Here is a 26265-nt window from a genome sequence, read left to right on the forward strand (position 1 = left end):
CTCTTGCCTCGGTCTCCCAAGTAGCTGGAATTACAGGCATGAGCCACCACACCCAGCTACTTTTTGTGTTTTTAGTGGAAACGGGGTTTCATGATGTTGGCCAGGCAGGTTTTGAACTCCTGACCTCAAGTAATCCACCCACCTCGGCCTCTCAAAGTGCTGGGATTACAAGCGTGAGCCACCATGCCCAGCTAATGTTTGTGTTTTTAGTAGAGGCGGGATTTCACGATGTTGGCCAGGCTGGTTTCAAATGCCTGACCTCAAGTGATCCACCTGTCTCGGCCTCCCAAAGTGCTGGGATTACAGGCATGAGCCACACACCCAGCCTCCTATAATTTTAGAATTTCCTTCTCAAAAGTGACCAAGGCCAGGACAGTATATTGGGTCGAGGTGTGCCGCTTTGTGGGTGTCACTCTTCCAGGTGTCACCAGTGAATCGTGAGGCGTGTTCTTATGTGTCTTGGAATCTCTTATCACCTTGTGGCAGCAGAGTGCTTCAGGTATCAGAGTGACCAGTCCCTTATTCATACCTTTCCAGCTGAGCAAGAGTCCTTACTGGTCTTCTTCCTAATGGGAGGCCCTTTAAGACTCCAACACTTCATGCATGGAAAAACGTCCCCATACCTCTGCAAAGTCTCTGGTTGCCTAAAGAATCCAGTGGGTCAAAGGGGGCAATTTTCTCTTCTCTTTGAGGCAAGAGGACTTACCCTCATGCAGCTTAGTCGGAAGCAGCTGCAATTTAAAAAGCATGCTGTCTAATTTCAGCCCAGAAGTGCAGCCACCAGTGCCAGAATGCCAGTACTGTGACTCGGGCCTCCTGCTGTGAAGCAGCGGTGGAGACGGCAGTTTTCTTTTTTTCCCCCTGAAACTCGAATCCCTTGCTCATAGACAAAGATGGAAACGTTCATTCTAGAAAAAGAGAGATAGAAAGAACCACTCAAATAAAGTCTAGACCTCATCTGACAAGAGAGGGGGTCCAGATTCAGGAGCACTCACCCTTTTGCCTCCAGTGAACCTGGGGAGTTGGAGGAACACAGTGGGTTTGTTCTGGTACTGAGCATCGAGTCTAGGGGCACCCAGTGTCTGAGTGGGTAGCTCTGAACCCTGCTCACAGGGCCAGAAAACAATGACATAACCGAAGAAACTGAGGCAAAATTAACATAGAGTTTATTTGGGCCGAGGTTGAGAGAATTGCAGCCCTGGAAACACTTCAAGTTACCTTGGGAAGAGCACTGGAGAACAAGGAGAGGCTTGTGGTTTTTGTTTTTTTTTTTTTAGAGACAGAATCTTTCTCTTGTCACCCAGGCTAGAGTACAGTGGCACCATCATTGCTCACTGCAGCCTCAAACTCCTGGGCTCAAGTGATCCTCCCACCTCAGCCACCCAAGTAGCTGGGACTACAGGTGCATGCCACCGTGCCTAGCTAATTTTTTTCTTTATTGTAGAGATGGGGTCTTGCTGTGTTCCCCAGGCTGATCTCGAACTCCTGGACTTCTGCCTCAGCCTCCCAAAGTGCTAGGATTACAGGTGTGAGGCACCATGCCTGGCCTGCTTGAGCTTTTAAAGAAAAAAAGGACAAATGAGAAGAGGGGTGATTATAAAAGGGGTTTTTCAGGAAATATCATTGGTTTACAGAAATAACATTGATTAATAATTGCCCATCCATTGTGGAACTAGAGGGTGTGAGTTACGGTGTCTGTGGTTGGTGGCAGTCTAGAGTCCACATAGCACGTGGCTTCAGGCGATGAGTACTTCTCTTAAGTGAGAAGTGGGATATGACTCTGTCCTATTCCAGTGCCTCTCTGGGCCTGATCATTTAAAGGGGCTCACCAGATAACTTTTCTTTCTCATACCCACCCTTTTCGAAGGGACATTGGAATTGGCCACTGTGCTGGGTCTAGGTCGTAGGCAGCAAACTAATCTAGCACATGCCTCCCCTTAGATCACTTCCATTCAGATAGGGTATGGTTACATAGGTGCGGGACTAGTGGGCTATTTTTACCAGCAGGCTATATAACTGCATTCACTGTTAGCCCCAGTTTCGCCAGATGGTGTGAAAGCACAACCCACTCCCATCCGGCCCTTGGGAATTCTGACAGAAGGTTTAAAAACATAGTTACGGTTTCTTAGGAATTATCCCTGCTTCCAGCACTGTAGATAGAGCCTTGGTGCTAGGACCACTACATTAGGTAGAGGAAAGAAAGAGAGAAATAAAATTTATAATCACTGTACCAGCGTATTTCTCCCTTGGCTAGAACTGCAGAGTCACACCAACATCTTCCCCAACCCCTCTTCCCCAGATTCTGCATGTAATGTTGCTGCTCGGGGAGTTTGAGAAGATGCTGACAGTTTGAAACAGGGATCAGAAGGCGGCCCACCAGGAGTGAGCTGGAGATGCCCGGTCTCTCTTGGTTTAACATAGAGGACGGGGAATCAAAGTCTTAGGGAAATTGGAATGCTTGAGTGGATTTGTAACTTAAAACCCACTCACCCACACTGGAGGGTCCAGAGAACACACCTTTCACCAATACTTTGAGAAGCAGATTTACGAGGGGGCCCCGGCAATCCCTGCTTGCTCCTCTCTGCAAGCTGGACCTTACGGTGGGAACCGCAGTCACTCAGTTGGAAAACTTACATGTAGTGGGAACAATTAGATCCTGGAGAGGCAGAGACCAAGTGTCAGCACTCAGCTGCTGAAGGCAAGATGTCTGTCATGGACACAGAAGCAAATCCACAATTAGAATAATCTGACTGTTGCGCCCTAGCCAGAATAAGGGCTTATGGGGGCCTGGTGATGAATGGAGTTTTAGCTCAGGCCCGACTCTCAGTGGGTTGAGTGGGTCCCTGGACCCCTCTTGTGGTTATTTCCCCCGTTCCAGCTGCACAATTGGAATAAATGTACTCAGCAGCTGGCGGAAAATCCCCACATTGGTTCCCTAAGCTGTGGAGTAAGGGCCATTATAGTGGGAAAGGCTAAATGGAAGCCATAGAGCTGCCTCTACCTAGGAAAATTGTAAATCAAAACAGCAGCACATCCCTGGAGAGATTGTAGAGATTAGTGCCACCATCAGAGACTTGAAAGCTGCAGGGGTGGAGAGCCTTACCAGACCCCCACTTCACTCTCGTTTGGCCTATGCAGAAGACGGCTGCATCCTGGAGAATGGCAGGGGATTATCGTAAGCTTCACCAGGTGGTGACCCCAGTTGCAGCTGCTGTACCATGCGGTTTCATTGCTTGAGCAGGTGAACGCATCTCCTGGACCTGCCATGCAGCTACTCATGTGGCAAGTGTCCTTTCTCCATCCCTGTCCTTAAGACCCACCAGGAGCAGTTTGCTTTCAGTTGGCAAGGCCAGTGCCACACCCTTGCTGCCTGCCTCAGGGACATATCAGTCCTTCAGCCCTGGGTTACAGTTTCCCTCACAGGGATCTTTTCTTTTTAAAAAATTAATGAAATTTTTATTAATTTGTTACCTTTTCATTTGAATAGCTTTTGGGGTACCCGTGGTTTTAGTGGCATGGATGAACTGTATAACAGGGATGAACTGTATAGTGGCAGAGTCTGAGATCTTAGTGCACCCGTCACCCGAGTACTGTACCCTGCACCCAGTACATAGATTTTACCCCTCACCCCCACCCTCCCCCTTCTAGGTCTTCAGTTTCCATTATACCACTCTGTATGCCTTGCGTACCCATAGCTTAGCTTCCACTTACAAGTGAGAACATAGAGTGTTTGATTTTCCATTAGTGAGTTATTTCACTTAGAATAATGGCCTCCAACTCCATCCAAGTCTACAAAAGACATTATTTTGCTCTTGTTTACGGTAAAGTAGTATTCCTTTATGGGGATCTTGATCACCCTTCCCTTCTGCAGGCTATCACACTGGTCCACAACACTGATGGCATTTTGCTAATTGGACCTAGTGAGCATGAAGCAGCTACTCTGTACTTATTGGTAAGACAGTGTGGAGTGAGGCAATTCTCCTAATAAACACTCTCTCATATATATCCACATGCATAGGTACAGTCATGCATTGCTTAACAAGGGGTAGTTTTTGAGAAATGTGTTGTTAGGTGATTTCATCGTGTGAGCATCATAGAGTGTGCTTACACAAACCTAGATGTTACAGCTTACTGCATACACACCTAGGTTATGTGGCATGGCTGAGTGCTCCTAGGCTACACGCCTGTACAGCATGTTACTTTACTGAATGCTGTGGCAACTGTAGCACAACAGTAAGTATTTGTGCATCTGAACGTAGAAAAGGGATGGTAAAGTCGTGGCTTACACCTGTAATCCCAGCACTTTGGGAGGCCGAGGCGGGTGGATCACGAGGTCAGGAGATCAAGACCATCCTGGCCAACACGGTGAAACACCGTCTCTACTAAATATACAAAAAATTAGCCGGGTGTGGTGGCAGGCGCCTGTAGTCCTAGCCACTCTGGGGGCTGAGGCAGGAGAATGGCGTGAACCCGGGAGGCAGAGCTTGCAGTGAGCGGAGATTGCGCCACTGCACTCCTGCCTGGGCGACAGGGCGAGACTCTGTCTCAAAAAAAAAAAAAAGGCCGGGCACGGTGGCTCACGCCTGTAATCCCAGCACTTTGGGAGTCTGAGGCGGGCAGATCACGAGGTCAGGAGTTCAGGACCAGCCTGGCCAAGATGGTGAAACCCCATCTCTACTAAAAATACAAAAATTAGCCAGGCGTGGTGGCATGCGCCTGTAATCCCAGCTACTCAGGAGGCTGAGGCAGGAGAATCGCTTGAACCCGGGAGGCGGAGGTTACAGTGAGCTGAGATCAACCCATTGCACTCCAGCCTGGGCAACAGAGCGAGACTCCGCCTGAAAAAAAAAAAAAAGAAAAGATAAAATCTAGTACACCTGTTTAGGGCACTTACCATGAATAGAGCTTGCAGGACTGGAAGTTTCACTGGGTGAGTCAGTGCGTGAGTGGTGAGTGAATGTAAGGCTAGGACAGTAATGTGTGTGTCTGTAGGCTTCATAAACACTGTACACTAGATTATACTAAATTTATTTTAAAAAATTTTTTGTTCTTCAATAATAAATTAACCTTAGCTTACTGTAACTTACTTTATAAACTTTTTAATTTTTTAAAACTTTCTCACTTTGTTGTAATAACACTTAGCTTAAAACACACATATACACCTGTATAAAAATATTTTCTTTATATCCTTATTCTATAAGCTTTTTTCTGTTGAAAAAATATTTCTTTTGCTTTTTAAACATTTTTGTTAAAAACGAGACACGAACGCAGACATTAGCCTAGGCCTACGCAGGGTCAGGAGATCAGTATCACTGTCTCCCGCCTCCACACCCTGTCCCACTGGAAGGTCCTCTGGGGCTGTCACACGCATGGAGCTGTCATCTGGGGTGACAGTGCCTTCTGGATAGCCCTGAAGGACCTGCGTGAGGCCCTTGAGAAGGTGTGGTTCTTTTCAGGAGAACGTCCGTGGTGGTTCGCTTGGCTGCTTTCTTCATCATGGATTTGTGTGAGTAATGGCGTTGCGCTAAGACATTCCCATGGCTGTGCTGTCACTAGGCAATAGGACTGTTTCAGTGTGTGTATCTTCTGGGACCACACTCGTATATGCGGGCCACTGTTGACTGAACATCATTATACAGCTCATGACTGTGTGTATGTCTCTCTCTTTTTTTTTTTTTTTTTTTTTTTTGAGGACCATCTTGCTCTGTCGCCCGTGCTGGAGTGCAGTGGTGGGATCTCGGCTTACTGCAAGCTCCGCCTCCCGGGTTCACACCATTCTCCTGCCTCAGCCTTTCTAGTAGCTGGAACTACAGGTGCCCGCCACTGCGCCCGGCTAATTTTTTGTATTTTTAGTAGAGATGGGGTTTCACTATGTTAGCCAGGATGGTCTCGATCTCCTGACCTCATGATCCGCCCGCCTCGGCCTCCCAAAGTGCTGGGATTACAGGCGTGAGCCACCACGTCCAGCCTGTGTGTGTGTGTGTGTCTCTCTCTCATTGGTTCTGTCTGTCTGGAGAACCCTGACTCTCATGATGGATCTGCCCCTCACTGGGTCCTTTTCCGGAAGACACCACCTATGTTCTTCTTTCCTGTCTATGCTTGGAACTTGGGTGCAGACCTAGGCCGGATCTGGGGGACTCCCTCTGCGCTCCCTAGCCCTTCCTGGGATCTCCTGGTTTTTGTTCTGTGGCTTTGGGTTCCTTACATCAGAGTCCAGCATAGTCAGTTAGAAATGCGTGTTGCCTTGCAAGTGGATACTAGTGCCTGTACACCTACAGCATGGATCTGTGAAAGTAACAGGAATAGTCACAACCACTATTTCATCCAGCGCTCGCCATGGCCCAGGTTGTGACCTTCATGCAGTAATAACTCATTTCATCTTCACAGCTACCCTGCATGGTGGAGACTTTCTTTATCCCTGGTTTATAGGTGAGGAAACCAAGGCCCAGAGGGTAGTTCACTCCACTGAGGTTGCACAGCCAGGAGGTGGCAGCTCTGTCCCAGAGTCAGGCCATAAGCAGGGCAGGTGCAGCGGGTCCGAGTTTCTCGGCACAGCACTCACCCTTAGCTCAGGCAGTGCACCTTGGTGGTCTCTCCTCTGATTTATTATACAGAGAATGCTGGGTATGGCTTGCCAAACTCATTCACCAGAAACTAACCCACTAGGGTAAAAACCCTCATGTCAGGCTTCAGGCTGTCACTGGCAGCGGCATTTCCTGCCCTGGAAACCTGACTTCCCCCAGCTGCCTGCATGCCTCAGGCGGGCACGGCTCCCTTCTGGGCTGCTGCTCATTGTCTGCATGTTGGAGATATTCAGAGTGCCCTGTTACACCTTGTACTGTGGGTCCACTCCACATGGGATCTTGATGCTGTTCTATAATCCCTCACCCTCAGTTTTAAAACCCAAGCAGTTCTGAAGAACAGTTGTTCTGGTAAGTTTGGGCAGCTCGTTCAGTGGCAAAACCTGACCTGAACTACTAAGAAGCTGCTGATGGTCTTGATTACTCTCCAGTGGCATGTCTGGAGGTTTTGCTGCAGAAATGGCCGTGTGTGTGCTTGTGATTACTAGGTACTGCCCTGGACCTGCTGGGGGTGTCCTATGGTAGAGCATGTACACCAAATCATGTGGGTTTTTTTGTATTGTTTTGTTTTGGGTTTTTTTGAGACAGAATCTCACTGTGTTACCCAGGCTGGAGTGTGATGGCACAATCATGACTCACTGCGGCCTTACCTGGGCTCAAGCAATCCTCCCACCTCAGCCCCCCAAAGTAGCTGGGACTACAGGCATGCACCACCACACCTGGCTAATTTTTTTTTTTTTTTTTTTTTTGGTATTTTTTTCTAGAGATAGGGACTCACTATCTCTAGATAGTGGCTGGTCTTGAACTCCTGAGCTCAAGTGATCCTCCCACCTCAGCCTCCCACAGTGGTGGGATTATAGGCGTGAGCCACCGCACCCGGCCATCTACCAAGTCACCTTACTAAAATCCAAAAAATTCCCAATCCCCAAATACACGCAGCCCCCAGGGCTTCTTCAGGGATTGTGAACCTGTGTTACCATTTCACCAGCTCCAGACATCATTACCCATGAGTACTCGCCGCCGAAGGTAATGCTTTTAGAAACAACTTGTTTACTTAGCACTGTGGATTCACCTGCAGTTGTAAGAAGTAATGCAGAAATCCCAGTTTTCCCTAAAGGTATATCTGGCATAACTACATAAATATCACAGTCAGAATACTGACCTTGATACAATCCAAATGCCACTTTAAAAAAAAAAAAAAGTTCAGTGTGAAGTTCTGACCCAGTGGGCCTTCAGGAGCTGAGTCCCTTCTGGTCTGGACTGAATGACCTTCCTCAGGAGCAGGAGCCCAGCAGGGCATCTTCACTGTCCCAGCTAGACTTTGCGCGTTGCAGCAGCTGCAGTAGCAGCAGGCCTTGGGATGAGCACTTGCCTGCTGCTGCCTGGCATTAAGTTCTCACGACAATCCTCCAGGGGGTGCTGGCACCACCCCTACTTTCTAGAAACTGAGGGAGGCTTGAGACGTGAGGCCGCCTGCCCTGGCAGGCCTGGATTCAGACCCAGGAGGCCTAGTCCCAGAGCCCAGGCTCATAACCACTTCCCCACGCTGCCTCCGTGGAGGGCATGCAGTGTACCCCGGGGATGAGAGGCCCAGGCAGGGAGGGGAGGTGGCGGAAGGGGAGCCCCTCCCAGCGTGCATGGTGGAAATCAGGAGCCTGGGCTTTGGCACAGTTTTACCTGGGAGAGAAGGGAATCCTGGCTTCCTGGGTGAGTGACTTCACCTCCCCAGGCCTTGGTTTTCTTGTCTGTCAGATGAGGATTGTGAAAACACTGCCATGCAGAGGTGCATGGGGGATAAATGAGCAAGTGAATTGCTCACACGATATTAGGCACATAGTAAATGCTCCAGAAGTGAGCTGTGTATTATTATTGTTACCGCTGCCACTGTTGGTATTCCCACTCCCTTTCTCCTCCCTGCACTGTCATTGTTTGCCTTCATCTGCCTTCCCAGCCCGCCCGCCCCCGGAGAACAGGAGACTGGCGGGGAGGAAATACTCAGTCACTCATTCATTTCTTTGGAGAAAGGGGGGAAGGGAAATTCATTGACTGCTGCATGCACAGCTATGGCTGAGCCTCAGCCCTGCCCTCACAGGGCCACCTTCCAGTGGGGTGGACAGACTGGTTCCCAACAGGGCTCATGGCTGGAACAAGGGAGCCCAGGGGCCTTTGGGAGCCCAGAAAGGGTGCCTGACCCAGCCTCTGGGGCTTCCTAGAGGAGGGATCAGTGGGCCTGAGACCTGGAGGAGGAGGAGGTGGAGGTGCGAATGAGGTGCTCTGGGCAGAGGCAGCCTGCACAAAGGCCCGGAGCCAGCATGCTGGGGACATGAGTGGTCTGGCTGGGAGGTATAGAGGGGTGGGAGGAGCCGCATGGGCCAGGCCACATGCTGGTTTGGATGCCAGCCGGGTGTGGGCACATAACCACTCCCCATTGGGAAGGATGCCAGGGGCTGCCTGGCGCTGTCTTCCTCCCATGCCTTACACCCACCCACAGCCCAGGTGGAGCTGCCTGGCAGGGTGCCCTGGGCCTGCCCAGACAGGGAGAAGGCCATGGCCTGCTGGGCCTGGGCTCTTCTCACCCCGCTTGGCGCACACACCTGTTTCCAATATGGATGAGCCTCACCCCCTGCTTCTGTCACACCAACCTGCAGGGGTCAGTGGGTGTCTCTGTGGAGGTTTCAGAGTCACGCTGCCAGGCTTTCCACCAGAGGCCACCCCTGCTCCTTGAGGGCCGGCCCTGGGACCTCCCAGTCTGTCTTCTGGCACAGGAGATATGGGGGTCTGCTCCTGGGGAGGCTAAGGATGGTGGGCAGGTCAGACGGGGTCTACATGACTAAACTGAGACTCAGAGGTGAAGTCACTTGCCCAAAGTCACATGGCAAGTAAGTAGCAGAGCCAGGATCTGAATCCAGCCCCCAAATCCAGTCTGCTTTTCAGGTTAGAAGATCAGAGTTTGCAGGAAATCGGGGTAAATAAGGTGGGGAGAGGGGAGGGGATAGGGCTCCTTTCACTGGGACTTGCTATGTCCCAAAGCTGAACGCCCCATGCCTATCATGTATGATCTGGTCATCCGCACAGCAGCCCCAGAAGGGGGACCATGAAGAGCAGTGGGCGCCCACGTGGAGTTTCCTTTCACCTGGTACCACTGTGCAGGGTTCACAAGCATTCACCCATGCAGCTCTCCCAGTGGCCCTCTTGAGGGAGATATGGTTCTCAGTCCCACCTCAGAGGGAAACTGAGCCACAGAGAGGCAGACTCACCTGCCTGAGGTCACCCAGCTCATGACTTGCAGAGCTGGGATTTGAACCCGGTCTCCGGGATCTGTGACCCTCAGTTCCTCTCTTCAGTGGGCAAAACAGGGAAATCTTTTGTCCTGGGCCTCCCCAGAGCATGAGGGAGGGAAGTGACAGCACTCGGTGCTGCTGCCTGCCTGCCCCTGCTGCATGCCGGGCCCCCTGTGTTACTTATTCCTTCCCACAGCCCTGGCAGGGGAGCCCTGTGTCACCTCCCTGTTAGAGATGAGGTAACCTGGGCTCGGGGAGTCCATGTCGTCCAGCAAGTCACTGGCCCTTTGCGTGAGTCTGGGCTGTTACTGTGACCATAGACTCAGCCGGGCCCTTCCTCTCATGCTCCGCCACCTTGGTAGTCACCATAGTAGCATCAGGACCTGTGCTTGGGACGCTGCTCACCCCACAGGGATTCTCAGAGGGCACCCGAAGCTGAGCCCGCAGTCCTCAGACAGGCAGTTGTTTGATTTTAGCACACTCATAGCTAAGATTGATGAAGTGCACCCATGCGGGCAGCTTTGCTGTGCCCAGTTTTGGGGTGCAGAAACCAAGGCTCGGCAGTTAAACATGTCTGGGGTTGCACCATCAGCACCTGGCACCCGGGCGGTCTGACTTCCACGTTCATGGAAGCCAAGGCTGGGCAGCCTGGGGGCAACCACTGTGCCCCCACCTCAGCCTCAGTGTGCACGCCCCTTCCCTCCCACCCAGGTGGTCAAGGTGAAGCCCCACGACAAGGATGCCAAAATGAAATACCAGGAGTGCAACAAGATCGTGAAGCAGAAGGCCTTTGAGCGGGCCATCGCGGGTGACGAGCACAAGCGCTCCGTGGTGGACTCACTGGACATCGAGAGCATGAGTGAGTCAGGCCTGGATGCTCCACGCTCCAGCCCAGAACATTCCACACAGGCCTTCTCCATTCCCTGGGGGTGGGGGTGGGCTCAGGGGTAGCCCCTTGTTCTGCCCCCAGGCTGCTGTCTGTCGCTCCTCTGCCTGTGTTCCCAGGGCGCTCCATTCGCAGCCCAAAGCTGGGCCTCACGCTTCCCAGTGAGCAAGATTGGAGAGCCATGGACCCCCTGTCATTTCACGGGCCCTCCCTCCGGGTAGTAGCACAGGCCCCACAGGCTGTGTCTGATTCACCTCTAGGTGCTGAGAAGATCCAAGGGATTGTTCTGGATCATCCCACAGATGATTATTGAGCATCTCCTATGTGCCAGGCACTGTCCTAGGCACTGGGGGTACAACTATGAACAAAACCCTTCCTGTCCACATGGAGTTGATATTCTAGGAGGGAGATAAAATGATGAACAAGTCACGAAATGAATAGTGCTAAGTGCCATAAAACTGAATAGGGTAAAGGGGGGTGGGTGAAGGAAGACAGGGAGGTCAGGAAGAGGCCTCAGGGCCAGACCTGACCCAGGAGGGGACTCTTCACTTGCTCTGTCCCTCTCTCGACCTGTGTGTCCAGAGCCAAGTTTGCCCCATCCCTGGGAGCGAGACCCCCTTCCCCCTCACGGTGGCTGTGGTCACTGACTCTCGTGTCCCCTTGTTCATACCCTAGCCATTGAGGATGAGTACAGCGGACCCAAGCTTGAGGACGGCAAAGTGACAATCACTTTCATGAAGGAGCTCATGCAGTGGTACAAGGACCAGAAGAAACTGCACCGGAAATGCGCCTACCAGGTAATGCACCTGTCAGGTACCGGGCATCCGGGAACCCTGGGATGGCATCACAGCACTGCCAGCCACAGGCACTGAGCAAAACAACAGGAGAAGGGCGGCCATGACAGCCAGCACCGAGCAGGAGTCGTGTGCCGGACACTGTGCCGAGGGCTTACCACATGATCTCATCTCGTCCCACAGCAGTTTGGGGAGGTGGCAGGCAGTGCCATTTGACAGATGCAGGGACAAAGGGCCAGAGAGGTCAGGTGACTGGCCCAGGGTGAAAGGTGAAGAAGCAGTAGAGTCCATTGCTTTGAGTTCTCATCCCAGGCTCTTGGGCGTCTGTGGCTGCTGGTTGTTCCAGGTTGTTTGGGACCTGATGGTTGCTCCTAGTCCTGAGACCACCCCCTCCCCGACCCAGGAGGGCAGCTGGCCACAGGGTGTTAACTGGTTGAGTGAGACTCAGGCTCTGGTATCCCATCTGGACAAGGCCCCCTGCCCTGACCTCTCAGGGCTACAGGGACCTTACCATAGTTTTGGGGAACTGCTGAGATCCACCACCTCCTGGGTTGGTTATGAGGATGTGAGACTTCTTGTGAGTCAGGTTGACAGGCAGGTGACTCTTACAGGAGTGTGCAGGCAATATGGGAAGCCGCCATTTGATAGGTCCTAGAGAGCCAAGTGGCCTGGGTTCAAATCTCTGCCTTCCCACATACTAGCTGTGTGCCTGTGGACAGGTGGCTTCACCTCTCCGTGCCTTGATTTCCTCCTCTGTACAGTGGAGATAATCATCCCGTCTCCACCAAGGGCTGTTGTAAGGAGTAACTGCGTGTAATCCACATCAGTGCTTCAAATAGTGCCTAGCACATGGTTAGTACTCTGTATGGGTTAGCTGTTGATGACCACGTTGTTAAAGGTGAGACAAGAGGAGGAATGTCCACATTCCTGGTTGTTTTTAATTGAAGTATAATTAATGCACAATAAAATACACAAATCTGAAGTGTCCTGTTAGATGAGTTTTTAGAGTTTTATGTGCCCACTGCCCAAACAAGTTACAGAACATTTCCATCAACCAGAAAGCTCCCTTTGACCCCTTTCTAGTCAGCCCTCACTCCCATCCCAGGGGCAACCACTGATCTGATTTTTCACCACTGTAAATTAATTCTGCCTGGTTTTGAATTTCATGTCAATGTCGTATGGGCTTACAGCGTTTAGTGTCTCTTGTTTCATGTGGCACAATGCGTGTGGGATTCATACATGGATGTTGTGTATATTAGTAGCTCAAGTCCTCCATTGTCTGAACAGTCCATGATTTGTTTATGCAGTCTTCTTTTGAGAGACATTTGGGTTATTTCTACTTTGTAGCTTTTATAAGTATAAGCTGCTATGAACTTTCTTGGACAAGTCTTTTTGTGAACATGTTTTCATTGTTCATGTTGAATTTCTCTATTGATTGTCTTTTGTTTCATTGATTTTTCATTCATTATTCTCTATGCATGCTTGAGGCTTCATTTGCTTTCTTCTGGCTTCTGAAGATGGACATTAATGCTGTTAATTTTACATCTTTTCTTCTACACAAAGCACTTAAAACTAAATTTCCTTCCAGGCAGTAAGTGAGCGCGTCCCGTGGATTTTGATGTGTCGTGTTTTCATTACCATTGAGTTCGAATTGTTTTCTAATTTTCTTTATGGTTTCTGATTTTATCCACAGGGTACTGAGAAGGGTATTGTTTAACTCCCAAATATTTGGGGACTTCTAGATGGTACTGTTACTGATTTCTAATTTGGTCAGACAACACACTCTGGATGATTCCATTGGGGCTATTTTTAGATCTGTCTTGGCAAACATGCAGTATGTACTGGAAAATAGTGTGTATTTTGCAGTCATTAGTCATAGGGCTCTATAAATGTCAATTAGTTCAAGATGGTTGAGACTGCTGTTAAAAATCTTTTATAGCCTATTTTTTTCTAATTGCTCAATCATTTATTGAGGGGGGCTGTTAAAAGCTCCGACTATACTTGTAGATTTGCCTGTTTCTCCCTATAATTCTCAGTTTTTTGCTTCCTGTATTTTGAAATTTTTATTAGGCACACATTTAGGATTGTTATGCTTTCTTGATGAATTGACTCATTATAATGAAGTGACTTCAGTACTTTTTGGCTTGAAATCCATGTTTTCTATTAATATAGTTAAACCAGATTTTTACACTTAATATATTTGCATGCTATAACTTTTCTACCCTTTTGTATTTAACCCATTGGTATCTTTGTATTTAAAATGTTTTTCTTATAAACAGCATATACTTGGGTCTTGCCTTTTTATCCAGTTGGACAATCTTTACCTTTTTTTTTTTTTTTTTTTTTGAGATGGAATTTCGCTCTTGTTACCCAGGTTGGAGTGCAATGGTGTGATCTTGGCTCACTGCAACTTCTCCCTCCTGGATTCAAGCAATTCTTCTGCCTCAGCCTCCAGAGTAGCTAGGATTACAGGCACACGCCACTATACCCAACTAATTTTTGTTTTGTTTTTGAGACAGAGTCTAATTCTGTCACCAGGCTAGAGTGCAGTGGTGCAATCTCAGCTCACTGCAACCTCTGTGTCCCAGGTTCAAGTGATTCTCCTGCCGCAGCCTCCCGAGTAGCTGGGACTACAGGTGTGCGCCACCATGCACAGCTAACTTCTGTATTTTTAGTAGAGATGAGACTGTACCATGTTGGCCAGGATGGTCTCAATCTCTTGACCTCGTGATCCACTTGCCTCAGCCTCCCAAAGTGTTGGAATTACAGGCATGAGCCACCATGCCTGGCCTAATTTTTGTATTTTTAATAGAGACAGGGTTTCACCATGTTGGTCAGGTTGGTCTCAAACTCCTGACCTCAGATAATCCACCTGCCTCGGCCTCCTAAAGTGCTGGAATTACAGGTGTCAGCCACCATTCCCGGCCAATCTTTACCTTTTAATTGGAGTGTTTAGTTCATTTATATTTAACTATCAGCAATCATATGATTGCATTTCAATCTACTGTCTAAATATCTCTTTTCTGTATGTCCCATTTGTTTTTTTTTTTCCCCTGTTTCTCCTTCTTTGACTTTCTTTTGTGTGAATCAGTAATCTTTTAGCATTTCATCTGTTTTATTGAATTTTTTGTTATACTTTTGAACGTGTGTGGCGAAGAGTGGAGTGTTACGTGGTTGCTCTAGAGCAGCCCTTCTCAGCTGAGGCTCTATAGAGAGAATTAAGCCCTAACTCCCTTAGGCATCCATTATATCCGCAGTGAATTAACTTCTCTCCTGTGAATCTGTGTGCCCGCCTTGGGAGAACTGAGCAGATATCACTGAAAATATTTTTTGTGGGGCTTAATCATTTCCCGGAACCCTGGATGAAAAAGGCTGCTCCAAAGATTACAATGTGTAACTTTAACTTGTGCTATTCTACTTTCAAATAATAATATGATACTCAACGGACAATATAAGAATCTTACGGCCTGGGGCAGTGGCTCACGCCTGTAATCCCAGTAGTTTCGGAGGCCGAGGCAGGTGAATCACTTGGGGTCAGGAGTTCCAGACTAGCCTGGTCAACATGGCAAAAACCCCATCTCTACAACCCTGTCTCTACTAAAAATACAAAAATTAGCCAGGCGTCGTGGCATGCACTTTTAATCCCAGCTGCTTGGCAGGCTGAGGCAGAAGAATCACTTGAACCCAGGAGGCGGAGGTTGCAGTGAGCCAAGGTCGTGCCACTGCACTCCAGCCTAGGCAACAGAGCAAGACTCCGTCTCAAAAGAAAAAAAAAAGAATCTTACAATATTGTGATTGCTTTTATTTTCTCCCAGCCTTTGTGCTCTTGTCATGCTTATGCATCTGCTATAAATACATTGTTGTCATTTCCTTAAATAGACACTAGTCTTCTAAAGAAATATAGGTATGAATACACGGAAAATGTCTTTTATATTTACCCTTTCTCTTACTCCTTGTTTCTTCTTCCATATGTGGGTTTCTGTCTGGTATCATGCCCCTTCTGCCTGAGTACTTTTAGCATTTCTTACAGTGCACGTCTGCGGTAGACTAATTCTCTCAGCTTTGGTCTGCCTGAAATTGTTTTTATTTTGTTGTCATTTTTAGCGGTGTCTTTGCTGGATGTAGAATTCTAGGTTGACATTGTTTGTTTCAGTGCTTTAAATGTGTTTTTTTTCCATTGCCTTTTGACCTCCATTGTTTCTGTGAGAACTCAGCAGTCATTCCTACCTTTGTTCCATATAGTCTGTTTTTTTCTTCACTGGTTTTAAGATTTTATCTTTGGTTTTTAGTAGTTTGACTATGATGGGTTTTGATGTGCTTTTTTTGAGTCTATCCTGTATTCACTGAGCCTTTTTGATCTGTGGGTTAATACCTTTCATTAGTTTTGGAAAGTTCTTAGCCATTATTTCTTCTTATATTTCTTCCCATTTCTGCTCTCCTCTCCGTCTGGAAAGCTAATAACATGCTCTTTGATACTATTTGTTACTATTCCTTAGATCTTAATGACCTGAATTTTTAAAATTCTTTTCGTGATTTTTCCTCTGTGTATTTCAGTTCAGATCATTTCAGTTGTCCTTATGTTCACTGATTCTTTGTAACTGCTGTTAAGCCCAACAAATGAATTATTTATTTCTTATATTGTATTTTTTATTGGTAGCATTTTCATTTAGTTGTGGTTTTTTTAATAGACTTTTCATCTCTGTGTCTCATGTGTTCATGCATATTGTCAACCTTTTCCACCCAGTCCTTTCACACATTTACCATGGTTATCTTAAGGTCTCTGTCTGATAGTTCCATCATCTGGTTCATCTCTGAGTCTGCTTTGTTACCAGTTCTTCATGTGTCTTATAATTTTATTGTATGCCAGGCATTTTGTATAAAAGAACATTAGAGACTGAGGTAAATAAAGTTTTTCCTCAGAAAATGGCACACTTAGGCTGGGCACCATGGCTCAGGCCTGTAATCCTAGCACTTTGGGAGGCCAAGGTGGGCAGATCGCTTGAGCCCAGGAGTTCAAGACCAGCCTGGGCAACTTGGAGAAACCCCATCTCTACAAAAAAAATACAAAAATTAGCCAGGCATGGTGGTTGGCACCTGTAGTCCTAGCTACTTGGGAGGCTGAGTGGGAGGATCACCTGAGCCTGGGAGGTTGAGGCTGCAGTGAACTGTGATCGAGCCACTGCACTCCAGCCTGGGTGACAGAGTGAGACCCTGTCTTAAAACAAATAAACAAATAAGAAAATGGCTCACATTTCTCCTGTTGAGCCACAAGAGGGAGGGGCTGTGTGAACCTCATCTGTAGTTTAGCGGCAGCTTTTGTTGGAGGTTCTTTACCACCGGCTTTAAATGTGTTCAGAGTAGAATTAGGACTTTCCCTTCAGCAGAGCTTGGGATCTTAGCCCTGGAAGAATTCCAGGGATGTCTTTATGTTTTAAAGTCACCAGCTTTTGGAACTGTGGGAGGCCTCTGGTATTCAGCCCTGCCGCCAGACTGTGGGGCCGCTGGGTGCTCTCCACTCTCCGGTCTCGCCTCCGCTTCTGTACTTCAGGAGGTTTCTCTGCACCTCACTCCCTCGCGGCCAACCTTCCATGAAGCCCGTGTGGGGGAGTTGGCAGGGGGCAGAGGCGGGCTGTGCTGGGGCTCCCTGGAGTCCTCATCTGTCACGCCAGTCCCCACACGGTCATGAACTTCCACTCATTTCCCCTCACGCAGGGCATCCCGCCCTCCTGCCACGCACCAGGATGAAAGCTATGGGCTCCTTCCCCAAGGAAGGGATCGTCCTCTCTGCATTTTGATTAATTTAGGTCCCTTTGCATTGCCAGCTCTCAGATGGCTTTAAATTTGATTTTGTTGCTTGTTTGGCTTGTTTTCATCTTTAGGGTGAGACAGTCTTGTAACTTTTCTACCTTCTGACTAGAAGTGGATGCCTCCTGCATTTTCTTAACACCTCTTCCCCCAGCTTATTTTGGAAATTGTCAAACCTACAGAGAGCTGAAAGACAGTACAGTTAACATCTGTTCACCCTTCACCCAGATTCACCACATGTGAACATTTTAATGCGTTAACTTTATGTGCCTGTCTACTTATATATGCATTTGTATGTGTATACTTTTTTCTTTTTTTTTCCCCTAACCCATTTGAGAGTAAGTTGCAGCCATCATAACCTGGATCTCGCAAAAACAAAGACGTCCTCTTGTATGACCACAGTTGAATTGTCCTACCTTAGAAATTCATCATTGATGTGATAATACTGACTAAGACAGTCCACAGGCCATCCGGAAAATCTGGAAACATTGACAAATATGCATGTCATTGTCAAGGTCATCTCCAATCTGTGAAAAATAAATCATCTGCATTTCTAGACATCTATTAATATTTTAATTCTCCCCAGCTTTCCCCAAAACATCCTTTTTAGCTGCTTTTAAAAAATTCAGGGTCCATTGAAAGCACCAGTGTTGCCTATGACCTGCCTTTCTACCTCTTTTTACCTAGAAAGTCTCACTTCTTTTTTGGGAGACTCTTTTATGACAGTGACATTGTGCTGTGTCCAGGCCAGTTCTTTTATAAAATGTTCTACGATCTGGATTCGTGCATGTATTTCCACATGATGCTGAGTGTTTTAAGATAATTCAAGAATCAGGTTTTCATATGAAACAATCGCAATGCTTCGGCACTGCACAGGCCACAGAAGCCTGCAGCTGCCTCCGGCCCCGCCTGCCCCCGCTCCCCCAGGCCCGCCCTGCCCTTTTTCTTCTCTCCCTGCTTCTCCCTCGCCCTCAGCCCAGCAGCGTCTCCTGGCCAGTCCAGGCTTTCGGGGCCGGATTGGGCAGCAGCCCCTGCAGCCGGTCCCACTGAGTCTGCCCTGCCTTCCAGATTCTGGTACAGGTCAAAGAGGTCCTCTCCAAGCTGAGCACGCTCGTGGAAACCACACTCAAAGAGGTGCGCGTTGTGGGGCAGTGCGGGGAGGGCCAGCGGGGGTGGGCTCTCTGGCTGGGGAGGGGCCACAGAGCTCAGGAACTCACGGATCCACCTCCCTCTCTCCCTCACACCCCTACCCCTGTGCCTTTCCTCCTGAATATCCCATTTCGCTCCTGGCCTCTTGGTCCCTGTTCCACCCTCTTGGTTTGTGTTCCCTGCTTGTGTCTCTTGCATGATTCTTCTCGGTCTACTGTGAACTCTTACCCTTCCCCTCACCTCTGCCCCCTCCCCACGTCTCTCTCTGGGCCCCTCCCTCTCCGGTGGCCTCTTTTCTTTCAGACAGAGAAGATTACAGTATGCGGGGACACCCATGGCCAGTTCTATGACCTCCTCAACATATTCGAGCTCAACGGTTTACCCTCGGAGACCAACCCCTATGTATCCTTCTCAGCAGAGCCACCCTCTCCCCACCTCCACCCCCAGCCCCAGCCTCAGATCTGCACAGAGTGGGAGGAGCCCCTGCCAGGGAAAAGATGTGACCTTGGAAAGGAGAGGCCTGGCCATGCTGGGGCACCAAGGTGTGGGTGGAGCTGCAGGCTGGCCATGCACCCCAGGCTCCAGGCTCGGGCAGGCCTGGGCCAGCACCCACCTGCTGTGTGACCTGAGCTGGTAGCTCAGTCTCTCTGGGTCCTGGCTTGTCTTCGTCTGCCTCAGGATCGCATTTGAATGGCACCTGGCACTGGCCACACTTGGGTTCCATCCTGGCTTTGCCACTTCCCAGCTGTGTGACCGAAGCAGGTTACTTCACTGCTTGGTGTCACAGTTTCCCCACTTGCAAAGGGGGATAATAATATGTGCAACCCTGTTACTCAACAGTTACTGAGAGGATAGGTTAAGAACAGGGCCTGGCCCACACTTGATGCTATCTAAGTATTTCCCCATATTATGGTATTTGCTTGATGAATGGCCACTTGGAGGGCCACTAGGCCTATGCATTGTTGAGTGGGAGGGCCCGTGTCCCATCTCCCCCATGGCTCCAGGCCTCTCTGAGGAGAGCTGAAGCAGGTGGACTGACTAGTCCCCGCACCCCCCCGCCATTGGCTTTCCGGGAGACAGGAGGCAGGTCCTCAGTGCCATACTACTGAGGCTCAGCAGCCAAGTGAGGAAACGATTAGAAACCCAGACCCCTTGAGCCCTGCCAAGTCCTCACTCCTTGGGAGGTGCTGACAGGAGCCTTGAGGCCAGGCAGGAGCAGCCCATCTGGCCCATATTCTGCCACCACCCCCCACCCTACCCCTCCCCTCCCTCTCCACGCTTGCCATGTTTTCCTCAGCAGGACAGATATTTAATGGTGACTTTGTGGACCGAGGCTCCTTCTCTGTAGAAGTGATCCTCACCCTTTTCGGCTTCAAGCTTCTGTACCCAGATCACTTTCACCTACTTCGAGGTGAGCTGGGAAGTGACAAGGTTTGGGTTTATTGTGGGGTCCTGGGTGGGACACTCACTCTGCAAGGATAATAGTTGCAGCTGTATTTATTTTGTGGACTCAGAGATCATGCACAGGGCGGCCTTTTAAGATTGAGTATGTTGTGCACTGCACAATAGTATCACACCAAAGGACGCGTTTACATCATAGATAGTGTAGAAATGGATGTTTTCTCTGACCATTTTTCAGCAGATGGCAAACAAGGGTCTGAGGATGGGCCCCTTTTTCTAATTTGCACAAGGGCATGAAACAGGCTCTTGGGTGGCCCTAAATCTGGCACTAAAGTCAAGCTGAGTGACTGAGTGAACAGACCAGGGCCTGAGGGTGGGAGTAAGGAGACTGTTGATAAAGCAGCTGTGCCCCCTCAGATTCAGGCTTGGTGTCAGATTTGGGTTCTCTTGATTGAAGTAGAGCCTGGAGCTGAGTGTGCTGGTTCACACCTGTAATCCCAGCACTTTGGACAGCCGAGGTAGGAGGATCACTTCAGCCCAGGAGTTTGAGACCAGCCTGGGCAACACAGTGAGACCTTGTCTCCAGTAAACATTTTTTAAAAAGGCCGGGCACAGTGGCTCATGCCTGTAATCCCAGCATTTTGGGAGGCCAAGGCAGGTGGATCACCTGAGGTCAAGAGTTCGAGACCAGCCTGTCCAATGTGGTGAAACCCCGTCTCTACTAAAAGTACAAAAATTAGCCGGGCATGGTGGTGCACGCCTGTAATCCCAGCTACCTGGGAGGCTGAGGCAGGAGAATCGCTGGGACTCAGGAGGTACATGTTGCAATGAGCCGAGATTGCGCCACTGCACTCCAGCCTGGTCGATAGAGTGAGACTTAGTCATAAAAAAAGAAAAAAAAGCCAGGCATGGTGGCACCGTGCACCTGTAGTCCCAGCTTCTTGGGTGGCCAAAGTGGAAGGATTGCTTGAGCCCAGGAGTGTGAGGCTGCAGTGAGCCATGAGCACACCACTGCAATGCAGCGTGGGCAACAGAGGGAGACCCTGTCTCTTTGAAAAAAAAAAAAAAAGTAAGAAACTTGAAGTAGAGCCCAGAGTATTTGCTGGAGGAACAGACACAGGTGTGAGACAAAGAGGGAACGAAAGGGGCCCTCTAGGGTTTTGGCCGGAGTATCTGGAGGGCTATGGCTGCCAGTGACGAAGACGGGGAGATGTAGAGCAGGGTGTGGCCAGGAGCTAAGGAGCTCCCCTTTGGATGTGGCTGAGACTCAGGAGACATGGGATGTGGGTGGGGTTCCGAGGGGTGTTAAAAATGTAGGTTTCTTGGTGTCCAGATGAGATTAGACAAGAGGAGCTCACCGGGATGTGAGGGCCACACAGGGGAGGCCCTGCCCATGGCGGGGTTGGGGTGAGTTGGGAGGTGAGTGATAGGCTGGGGCGAAGCCTGCATGCCCGTGTCCCTGGGCTCACAGGGTTCACGCGGCAGTGTCCAGCACAGGGTCAAAGCTCAGGAAGCCCCTACTGTGGGCCTCGTTGCAGGAGGCAACCAGCGCTCAGGCCAAGGAGTTGGACAAGCAGAGCCTGAGCATATGCGAGACTGGGCAGCCTTCTCCTTGACCCCAGGCTCTGGAAGGGAAGAAGGAGGCCAGGTGCTTGTGTCTGAGACAGAAGGATGGAGCTGAGGGTGGGGTGGGCTGGGGCACGTGTTTTGTAGATGGGCCTGCTTTTTGGTTTTGAGACAGGGTCTTGCTCTGTTGCCCAGGCTGGAGTGCAGTAGCATGAGCATAGCTCACTGCAGCCTCCGCTTCATGGGCTCAAGTGATCCTCTGGCCTCAGCCTTCCAAGTAGCTGGCACTACAGGCATGCACCACCATGCCCAGCTAATTTTTAAAATTGTTTTGTAGAGAGGTCTCAGCATATTGCCCAGGCTGGTCTCAAATTGCTGGGCTTAAGCAGTTCTGCCTTGGCCTCCCAAAGTGCTGGAATTATAGGCATGAGCCACGGTGCCTAGCCATGGACCTACTTTTGTCAAGATTCCCCCCTTGGTACCTCCAGTCTGGAAGGCACCGCAGTGGGAAGTGCGAGGCCCATGGAGGCAGGGACACGTGCACAGTTCTGGGCCTTGAGGGTGCCGGGCTGGAGGACACTGATGTACCTGGAGGCTGAGCTTTCTCTTCTGTCCCCATGTTGGCCAGGCAACCACGAGACAGACAACATGAACCAGATCTACGGTTTCGAGGGTGAGGTGAAGGCCAAGTACACAGCCCAGATGTACGAGCTCTTTAGCGAGGTGTTCGAGTGGCTCCCGTTGGCCCAGTGCATCAACGGCAAAGTGCTGGTGAGGACGGCGCGAGCCCCGAGTGTGGGTTCCCCACCCAGCCACACCTGGGCAGATGGGCTGGTGAAGGAAGTTGGGGCCTGTGGGTGGGTGGCACCTTCCCTCACAGCGGCATCCCCCATCTCCCCAGATCATGCACGGAGGCCTGTTCAGTGAAGACGGCGTCACCCTGGATGACATCCGGAAAATTGAGCGGAATCGACAACCCCCAGATTCAGGTGAGCAGCGTGGGGCCGGGTGTCTCCAGCAGAAAGGGCAGCCTGGGCTGAGCGCTCTCCTGCAACCCGGCCCTGCCTAGAGGATGGGCTTTGTGCCCTTGGCAAGAAACAGCGGGTCTGAGCCTCAGTTGCCTCACCTGCAACCTGGGCCAGTGCACCTCCTTCACGGGGCTGTGGTGGCAAGCACGGTCGTGACCATGGTGCGGGCTGAAGGCACGGTGACCGCCGAGCACAGCTGTCCTTATTTATTTGTGAGTTCAGCTGTGGACCCCTGGAGGGTCTTGGGGTTCCTGTGCTAGTGATGGGCACACTTCAGAGAGTTCACCCACAGGTGCACACGCACATGCACACTGTGAGTGCTGCAGAGGACGTGGATTGGGTGGGCTGGTGCTGGGTGCTCGGGAAGGCCTCTCCAGGGAGGCGAGGTTTGAGCTGACACTGCAGGAAGCAGAGGCACCTGCCGTGCACAGAGCCTGGCGAGCATATTCCAGGCTCGAGGAGGGTTCCCAAGGCAGGGAGAAGTTGGCGGGTGGGCAGGGCTGTGCTTTGAGGGCTGACGTTGGACGTGGGGTTCACTGGGCCCAAATCCTATGGCACTTTACAGGCCTCAGTGAGGAACTTTGTTCCTAGGGCAGCGCGGAGCCACCAAAGGCTTTGAGTGGGAAAGGGGCCTGATGTGAATAGTGACGTTGAAAGCTCTGTCTGGCTTCGGGGCCACGGGATTGAATGGGGTCTGGAGGGCAGATCAGCAGAGAGGGTGGGGGTGGCTCAGAATTACAGTCACCTGTCCCCTGCCCAACACCCGGCCAGGCCAGGAGGTGGCCTGTGAGTGACCACCCCCGGGGAGGTGGACGGGTCTCTAATGTTTCCCTCACTCCCCACCAGGTCCCATGTGTGACCTGCTCTGGTCAGATCCACAGCCGCAGGTGAGTCTAGGGTGGGGTGCAGGGCCGGCGGGTGTGGGCTGTGGGCAGCAGGTGGAGGCAGACAGTCACTCTGAACCCCTCTCTCTCCCATCTGCCCACCCTCAGAACGGGCGCTCGGTCAGCAAGCGGGGCGTGAGCTGTCAGTTTGGGCCTGACGTCACCAAGGCCTTCTTGGAAGAGAACAACCTGGACTATATCATCCGCAGCCACGAGGTCAAGGCCGAGGGCTACGAGGTGGCTCACGGAGGCCGCTGTGTCACCGTCTTCTCTGCCCCCAACTACTGGTATGTCTTTGCCTTTCCCGCCCAGGGCCTTTACCAAGCCATGGGTTTTTGTCTTGGTTTTTGTTTTGCCTTTTTATGATGGAACATTTCAAAGACAGGCAAGAGCAGATAAAAGAGCATGACGAACACCCCCGTGCGTGTTGCCCACCCGTGCAGCACCAGTGGGGCCAGCCTGCAGGTGCTGACCAGCCACCCCATGTTACAGCAAGCCGTGGGCACTTCACCTTTCTCCCATTGATTGCCCTGCACGTTTCAGAAGGAAAGGGATCTTTTTCTTAATCACAATATCACGTTTACACTTTTGAGTGCTGGCTGGGCATGGTGGCTCATGCCTATAATCCCAGCACTTTGGGAGGCCAAGGCAGGCGGATCACCTGAGGTCAGGAGTTTGAGACCAGCCTGGCCAACATGGTGAAACCCCGTCTTTACTAAAAATACAAAAATTAGCTGGGCATGGTGGCGCACATCTGTAATCCCAGCTACTCGGGAGGCTGAGGCAGAATTGCTCAAACCCAGGAGGTAGAGGTTGCAGTGAGCCGAGATTGTGCCACTGCACTCCAGCCTGGGCGAGAGTAAGACTCCATCTCAAAACACACACACACACATGAGTGCTGATCCCTCGCGCATACACACACACACACACACACACACACACACACACACACACACACACACACGAACGAGTGCTGATCCCTTGCCCCCACCCGAATCACTCCATCTCAAAACACACACACACACGAGTGCTGATCCCTCGCGCATACACACACACACACACACACACACACACACACACACACACACACACACACACACACACACACACACACACACACACACACGAACGAGTGCTGATCCCTTGCCCCCACCCGAATCCTGCCAAGTTCTCTTTCTCCTGGTCTCTCTTAAGTGTCTTTTCCAGCTGACTTCTTCCAGACAGGACCTAAACAAGGACCCCATTTTCAGTCTCTTTGCCTGTGAGTTCTGTCTCTCCCCACCCGCATCATTTATTTGTTGAAGAATAGGCTGCTGCCTGCTGTACGAGTCACCTGTGTCCTGGACTAGGCTGACTGCGTCCCCGTGGTGCCGTGTGACATGTTCCTCTGTTCCCTGCATCTCTGTGTGGGCAAAGCTGGAAGTGTGGTCAGATTCCTAGTGGGGTCTGGCGAGTGTCCACCTCCATGAGCTATGCCCTGCCCCTTCCTGCTCCTGCTTCCCTCACTCCCACCCTCTTTTCCCCATCCCCATCCTTTCCCCTTGATTTCTGTCTTTCCCGTCCCTATCTCTCTGTCCCTTCTTGCCCAGCCCTTCCTTCTCTTAACCCTCCAGCCCCGCCCAGCCCTGACCACACTGTCCACTCTGCTCCTGTCCCTGCAGCGACCAGATGGGGAACAAAGCCTCCTATATCCATCTCCAGGGCTCTGACCTACGGCCTCAGTTCCACCAGTTCACAGCAGTGGTGAGTCACTCCTCAGGGCCCTCGCCCCTCCCATCCTGGCCTGGGGACAAGGAGGCTGAGACCCTGGTAAGGGGCAGGGGTAGGTTCCACCAGTGGGTGCTCTGGGGCTGTGTTCTGACTTCTGTCCATCCTACCTGCCCTGGTTCCACAGCCTCATCCCAACGTCAAGCCCATGGCCTACGCCAACACGCTGCTGCAGCTGGGAATGATGTGAGGAGGCGGGCGGGGCGGCCTGCACCCCAGGGACCCTCCACTCCCACCGGACCTGGGCCCTGGGCCCGGGGCAGAGCAGGCCCCGCCCCAGGGCAACGTTGGACCCCCTTTTACTTTGTAAAGTTTGTATTTATTCCCCTTTAGGTTTGCAGAGGGGGTAGGGGCAGAGTCAGGGGCTGGCCAGAGGGTCTGCTCCCTGGACAGAGAGGAAGGAGGTGGAGCAGCTGGGGCTGGGGGCACAGCCCTGGCATTCTGTAGGGAGGCCATCCTCGGGGTGGGGTGGGGCTGAGTGGCTGCCCTGCCCCCCTCGTTTGCATGGCTCCTCCCCCACTCAAGCAATAGGGCCCTGCCATAGAAAGACCCCCAGAGAGAGGGTCAGCAGGGGGGCCCCGCCTGCGCCTCCCCTCCTATAGCCCCATGGTGGGGCTAGGCTGGGGCTCACCCCCCTCCCCAGCTATTTTATGTCTGTAATTAAATATGTTAAAATAAAGTCATTATCGGAAGTCAGCTTGTCTCTGGATGGTGGAACCGCAGGAACTGCCCGGGTTGGGTTACTGCCTGCTCAGGAGATCCGGAGGGTGGGGAGGCCGCAAAGTCCCACTGGCCAGGCCCACCCAGCTCTGGGCTGACCGCCCAAGTGGCCCCTGCCTCTGCCCAGCACCGTGGGCTTGCGGGGAGAGTTCTGCCCCCTGGTTGGAGCGATGAAGCCAGCACTGAGTGGAGCAGAGCGGAAGCTGAAGCAGCTCCTCATCCTTTGTGGGCTCCAGCAACAAGCATGACAGTGCCACTTCCTGCTCCCTGCTCAGGGTAGGCCCAGCAGTGGTTCTTGACATCACACGATGAGGCAGGCATCTCCAGTCATCCAGGGAGACCAGAGGACCCTTGTCTCACCCCCAGTCGGCTCTTAGTCATGGGCAACATTGGATTCCATTCA

The 26265-nt window shown here is 51.0% G+C and overlaps 1 protein-coding gene across 1 annotated transcript in view; it reads left to right on the forward strand.

Moving 5' to 3' along the window:
- The window catches only part of PPP5C (protein phosphatase 5 catalytic subunit), a 43546-nt gene extending 17708 nt beyond the window's left edge, over positions 1-25838 (forward strand). Inside the window, 11 exon segments of the mRNA NM_001133996.1 lie at positions 10574-10721; positions 11424-11545; positions 18416-18481; positions 18800-18898; positions 19802-19907; positions 22092-22234; positions 22365-22452; positions 23338-23378; positions 23484-23662; positions 25037-25118; positions 25270-25838. Of these exon segments, the coding sequence (NP_001127468.1) occupies positions 10574-10721; positions 11424-11545; positions 18416-18481; positions 18800-18898; positions 19802-19907; positions 22092-22234; positions 22365-22452; positions 23338-23378; positions 23484-23662; positions 25037-25118; positions 25270-25332 (1137 nt within the window). The 3' untranslated portion in view covers positions 25333-25838.
- Positions 25839-26265: the final 427 nt, after the last annotated feature.

This window comes from Pongo abelii, chromosome 20 (genome assembly GCF_028885655.2).
Source record: "Pongo abelii isolate AG06213 chromosome 20, NHGRI_mPonAbe1-v2.0_pri, whole genome shotgun sequence".
NCBI classification, from domain to species: domain Eukaryota; kingdom Metazoa; phylum Chordata; class Mammalia; order Primates; family Hominidae; genus Pongo; species Pongo abelii.